General features: G+C 59.3%; 1 protein-coding gene across 1 annotated transcript; it reads right to left on the bottom strand.

The window, feature by feature from the left end:
* Window positions 1-636: 636 nt before the first annotated feature.
* On the bottom strand, window positions 637-4,613 carry LOC112896926 (stress response protein nst1-like). Its single transcript, XM_025965049.1, has 5 exons — window positions 3,852-4,613; window positions 1,540-1,643; window positions 1,112-1,386; window positions 888-1,039; window positions 637-798 (listed from the first exon to the last, which is right to left on the bottom strand). Exons 1-5 carry the CDS (start codon window positions 4,611-4,613, stop codon window positions 637-639), a joined length of 1,455 nt encoding a protein of 484 aa, XP_025820834.1.
* Between the last annotated feature and the right edge of the window lie 1,595 nt (window positions 4,614-6,208).

Here is a 6,208-nt window from a genome sequence, read left to right as displayed (position 1 = left end):
ACTTGTTTCTCCACAACCTAATCTTGCAGGACACTTTGCACTATTTGTTCTGCTATAGGTTGGGCTTCTTGGAGGTACCCGTCGAATCGCTCTTCGGTGCAATCCACCGCCATTCCCTGGGCAAATATCTCTAGGTGCGCGTCCGGCAAGAAAGACTTCACAAATGTGAGGGTGTTGCTGACGCATGCGACTGGAGCCTCTGAGAAGACCTTGAGCACTTTCTTGGGGGCTCCGCGGAGTCGCTCTAGCAGGGGCCGTGGGTTCGCCTCGCCTTCTTCCGGTGGATCCACCATGTCCACCAGCTCCTGGGCGGCTCCCATAAGGTCTTCCAGCTCCTTTTGTCGCTGCTCATCCTTCTCACCCAGCGTCTTGATTTGCTGAAGGCAGTTGACGAACTGTTGTTCGGTGTCGCCGATCACCTTCTGCAACCTCTCGACGTCATCTGTATGGCGATACATCAGGTTCTTCATGTCAGTAAGCAGCTCTTCTTTATACATTAAGATTTTCCTAAGTTCTGCGGTGCAGAGTTTTTTCAGAATCCTCGATAAATTGTCAAATACAAGTACTCGAGGGAAGCAATGGCTTACCCTGGTGTGCTCTTTTCTACTCTTTGAGCTGCTCTTGGTATGCTTTCTTTTACATCTCGAGCTGTTCTCGGAGTTCGGAGTTCGCTTTCTCGAGAGAGCAGTTCATTGTTCTTTCGTCGGTGAGGCGCTTTTCTAGGGCTGCAAGTTCTTGGTGACCACTCACAACGGTTTTCAGTTTCTCCGATTTCTTCTGGGAGTGGGTGATCACATTCTGCATAAGGAAGGGGACTCAGATAAGCAACCCGACAGTGTTTACCAGCAAGAAAAGCACCCAGGTCTTACCATGGCAAAGTCACACACCTTCTTGAAGTTCTCTATGTTGTTGGCCGTCAGCAACGGATCGTCCACCAGGTTGGTGGCAATGATATCCTGACGCCCGGACCCGGTCACCCGCAGCTCACCGGGTCTCCTCGAGGTTCCCGCGGCTTCCTCAGGGGGCGTCTGATGGGTACCTGCAACTACAAACGTTTTCAGCACAAGGCGCGTGGATTTCGGTAGCTACCTGTGGGCGGTCAGATGCTCACCTGCACCATCCGTAGGAGAGGCAACAGGGACCCCGACTTGTTCCTCGCCACCAGCTTCGGTTTCGACTTGTTGGAGCTCAGGAGGTGGCAAGTTGGGCAGCGTCGCGTCCGCTCCGGGGGTCGACTCCGCGGGCGTCGACCCCTTTGGGGCTGACAGCTCGGGGGCTGGTGCAGCCGTGACTGGCCCCACGCTCGTAGACTCTTCTCGGGTCGATGACCCGGGGGCTGGGGTAGTCATGGCTAGTGTCAGCTGGAGGTTCACGGCGCCCGTGGCCCTGATAACGTCGAGTCAGTCATCATACATGTCGAAAAAGCAGAATGTTTATTGTGCAACCAGATGCAAACTGACAGCGTAGATTTCTTTTTGACGACCTTTTTCACTCGCATGGCCCTTTGCGAGGTTTCTGTCAGCGGTGGTGGGGTTTCACCAGCCGGTGGCACGGTCCCCGCCACGGCGAAGGTGATGGTCGTGGTGGCTGATGGGGCTGCTCCCACTTCTTCGGGCTCGGTCCTGGAGGATGAGGTGGAAGGACTACAAGTGGATACTGTCAGCATGTCACAATATCAACATACAGTAATACAACAAGGCATCAAGTCAGTACCAGGAAGATTCGATTGCTTCAGCTTTCCGCTTCCGCACCAACCGACGACCCTGCGGTACCAAAGGTAGAGTTTCGGTCAACTCCACGGCTGGCTCGGAGGAATTGTCCCTTCTCGCCTCTACTTCGGCTTCTCTCTCCACCAGGGGGCTCTTGTCCTCCGTGGAGTCGCTGCTATGTAGAGCCTGGGCTATGCGAGCCCTCTTTGCTTCGACAGCCGCGCTGGGGAGGAGGTGGTCCGGCCGGGGGATGTCGGGTCGCGGCGGGTAGCTGCGGTATAGTTCTGTGTGTCTCTGCAGAAGGTTTTCAGTTAGCAGCGGCAGAACAGAGTTCGTCTTAAACAAAAGTAGTCGAATACTCACCGGTTTGGGTGGATTTCACGCGGAAAACAACTAGGCTGTAACACCCTAATGTAATTTTTCCAAATTTTAATGAAATTATTTGGGCTTAAATGAAATTTCCAGGGTTTTCCCTAATCTGTCTTGCACTTAAAATAATTTTATAACACAAGGAAATAAAATTTATTATAGGATCAACTTGTTTGTGCATTCATGCTGGAGCATTGATTTATTTGTGTTGAGGGTATAGAGTTTGAATTCAAAATTTATTTGAATTCAAATAGAATTGTTTGAATAGTTTGGGTATAGAAAAGAAAAAGAAAAGAAGGAAAGGAAAGAAAAGAGAAAGGGCAGCCCAAAGCTCCTTGGCCCAGCCCAGCTCTCCCCTTTTCCCCTCCTCCTGCTTGGGCCGGCCCTTCCTCTCCCCCAGTTGGGAGGGGCCCTTTAAGGTAACAAAGGTGTGCCGACCCGGGTCTGTTCGTCTGGCTGCGGAGGATGGTATGCAACTACCCAATCCATGGAACATTGAGCACCTCCGGCGGTGGAGGTCCGCCCTCGTAAACCCGGCCCCTGGCGTACATCGCACAACCCTTTTGTACCAATTCATTAAGGAGAAATTTATTTCTCAGTATGTCCTTGAAGTCCATGCGATTCTATCTTTCTTTGTTTTTTGTTACGCTAACCCCCACATGTTTTCCGCGTCTGTGTCGTGCCCGAGACCCTTCTTAAGTTGCTAGCTACGTCTCTGCCCGGGACCTCTATTTCACAGGAGCAAAGGAACCGGCCCCTGGGAACTGGCTTCAGGGAGACGTACTCGCCCTTTGCTGGGGTCCCGGGTTGTGTAGTCGCTTAGCCTGGTTCCGTACCCTAAGCCTACATGCCCTGCCCTCCTAGGGTGAGTACCGTTATACCTCGAACCATGGACCTGGGGGCCGGGACCCCTTTTAATCCCTGAACATAGGTCCCAGTGCTCCGACTCGCTACGCAACTTAGGAGGTTTTCGCTGGCCAGATCGGGAACCCGTGGGGACGTCTACTAAGCGTCGATCCTAAGTCATGTGCAGGACCTTGGTTCTATGGCAGCTAGCCCCGACCTATCGCGACTACCTCCCAGGGGGCCACGGGACCTCGGTGTGCTCAAGAACACTTTACAGATCGACAACCGAGAAATACTTGAAATACTTAATGCATTACTGGTAATATGTACAACATTACGAAGTTATTTTTACAAAAATTGATAACAAAGCAGATGGCCCTATTGTCCTGGCTGGCTGGAGGTGTCCCCGCTCTCTGCAGGTTCGGGACGACGCCAGAGGCGGGCCGCGACCATGTCCACCGCCTCCTGGACCCCTTCTCACGCGGCGGCTGCGGTCGTCCGGAGGGGTCCGACCAAGACAGGAGTCAGCTGGACGGAGGGGTCATGGCTCCGGAAACTGGTGAGGATGTACTCAGCCATCCCCCGAGCAACTATTCGCCCCTCTGTCTCCAGGAGGTCCTGTATCCCGGCCTCCATGTCCTGTAGCCGCCTGGCGGTGGAGTCCAGCAGTTGGAGTGCAGCGTCAAATGGCGAAGGAGCCTCCGGCACCCAGATGGGGTTGGCTCCGAGTGCTTCTAGCAGAGGGTTCACCGCACCAACCCACCTCGTTAACCGGTCGGCACCGGCGCTCCGCTCCGCCAGGAGCCCCTCCACCTTGGCCTTCCTCTCTCGGAGGGCCGCCTCACGCTCCTGGAGTCTCCGGGTCCCGGCTGCCAGCTCATCCTCCACGGCCTCTTCCCGCTTCTGGAGCTCCTGGAGCCGGGCCACCTCCTCGGCCTCGCGGGCCGCCAGCCCTTCCTCTCTCTTTGCCACCGCCGCTGCCAAGTCTGCGAGGGTGGACTTTTCCGCCTCGACGATGGCCGACGCCCTCCTGACTTCGGCCGCCAGCTCTCGGGCGGTCCGCTCCCTGTCCGCTACCGCCTCCATCCTCTCCTCCACGGCGATCAGCCCCTTAAGGGCTTCGGCTTCCCGCCGCCTGGCCTCTTTCTCCCGTTGGAGCGCCGCCGCCTCCCGGACGTGAGCTTGCTCCAGCTCCTCCTGCAGAAGCTCGCGCCCCAGCACGAGCTTGGCGCGCTCCTCGGCGTAGCGGGCAGAGACGGAGTTGATGTGGTCGCCCAGGCGGACCTCCCAGTCGGAGAGTCGGTGGCGTTCTGCCTCCAGCTTCTCCCACTCCCGGCGCATGCCGGCCTCTAGCTCCTGCTGAGCTTGGTGGCATTTAGCTATGAGCCGGGGGAGAGGGATCTCCGCTGTACTCGGGAGGAGGCGCCTTCCCACCACCACCTCTGTCTCCTCCTCCTCCTCCGCCGGTGGTGCGGAGCTGCTGGCAACTTCGGCGACCCCTGGTGCCGTCGCCTCCGCCTCTTCCGCTGCCTCCGGTGCCACCGCCTCTGCGGCCTCCGGAGCTATGATCTCCACCACCTCTGCTGCCTCTGGCGCTGCAGCCTCCGCCATGGCAGCGGCCCCCTCAGCTGCTGGCTCTGCTGGTGAGGGCCCGGCCTCATCCTCTGAAGCTGCTGCCGCTGTCTCCATCGCTGCAGCGGCTTTGGCGGCCTCCTCCTGGGGGGCAGCTTCGGGTCGTGGCGGAGTGGAGGCCTCCGGCTCCGGACCCATAGGCCCGGTAGCTTTTGGAGCTGCTTCGGGCGGGGGTCCTGCTGGGGTCGGTGCGCTGGGTCCCGGTGCTGGCTAGGGGCCCGGTCCCCCAGTTGGTGCACCTGAAGATTGGGGCCTGCCGTACCACCATTATGGTAAAGGACCAGAAATCAAGAGGGATAATGAAAAACCCTGACAACACTACTTACGGGAAGTCGCACCATTCCCATCTGCCCTGGGCAGCCGGCGGGACCTTCTTCCCTGTCGAGGACCCCTTGGACCTCTGGTATTGGTCTCCGACTGCCGGTGCTTCCGGTGGCAGGGGTGGAGCTTGCAACCCCTGCTCTCTCGGCGGCGGCGGTGTCGCCGGCCGCCGTGTTGGCGGTGCTGGTGGAGGAATCTGCTGCCTCGGAGGAGGCCGCCGTGTCTCCTCCGGTCTCCTCTCTGGTTGCTGCTGTTGTGGCGGAGGTGGTGGGGCCCCGCTCTGCTCCTCCGCCCCCGCCGTTCTCTGGCGTTTGGGCGCCGGCTCCCCGACCAAGGAGCCGTCGCCTCGCTGGAGCCTTCGGGATTTGCTCCCTTCGGCTTGGCTGCTTCGTGCGGGTACTGCCCCCTGAGCCTTGTCGCTCCCTCGCGCCGGGGCAGCACCCGCATTGTCCTTCTACCGGTGCTCTGGCACCGGCACCTTCTCCTTCCCTTTCCCGCTGGGGGCCGGACCTCTGGGCTCCGGCTCCCCGGGACCCTCGTTGGTGCATTGCTGGCGGTCCGGTGAGGCGCCAGGGATCTGGAGCCCGCGGTTGGGGTCGCCCCCCAGTTGCCGGACCGCCAGGCCACCCTCGTCCAGGGTCGGCATTGACGCCAGGACCGATGACCGCAGTGCCTGGTCCTCGCACAGGGCCTTCACCCCACTCGGGAGGACCAGGGACTCTGGAATGAACGTCTCGCCGGTCATCGCCCGGACCGCCGCCTCCAGCTCCGTCCTGGTGAAGTCGCCGCCGGGCCCGCGCGCAATCCTGCAGCAGTCGTTTAGCCCCGTGTACACGTAGGCCATTCGGGACCGCTGCTACAGGGGGGCGATTCGCCGCTTCAGGAAGTCGCCCAGCACCATCATGGAAGTCAGGCCGCTCCTCGCCAGCTTCTTGATCCGGTACAGCACCGGGTCGAGCTCCGCTGGTATTGCTGGCCTGGCCTTCCAGGTGCTCCGGTCGCTCTGGGGACCCTCTGCCAGCAGTTCCAGGCGGTCATGGGGGTCGGTTGCCGCGATGACCCAGCCTTCACGCCAGTCCTCCCACTTGGAGCTGGAGAAGGCGGGGATGTAGGAGCCGGCCATCCCGTGCCGGAGCTGGAAGTAATAAGCACCGATCTCGCCGCGCTTAGCCTTCCCAGTCCCGACCAGGGCGTAGAAGTGTTTGAAGATGGTGGTGCAGGGGCGCACCCCCACAAACATCTCCATAAAGTGGGTGAAGACCGCCACAAGGAGGACGGAGTGGGGGGTGAGATGATGAAGTTGGAGGTCGAACTCCTCCAGGAGCAGGAGG

The sequence above is a fragment of the Panicum hallii genome, chromosome 1 (genome assembly GCF_002211085.1).
Source record: "Panicum hallii strain FIL2 chromosome 1, PHallii_v3.1, whole genome shotgun sequence".
NCBI lineage: Eukaryota > Viridiplantae > Streptophyta > Magnoliopsida > Poales > Poaceae > Panicum > Panicum hallii.
Note: the sequence above shows the minus strand (reverse complement) of the source record. Positions and strands in the feature narration are given on the sequence as shown.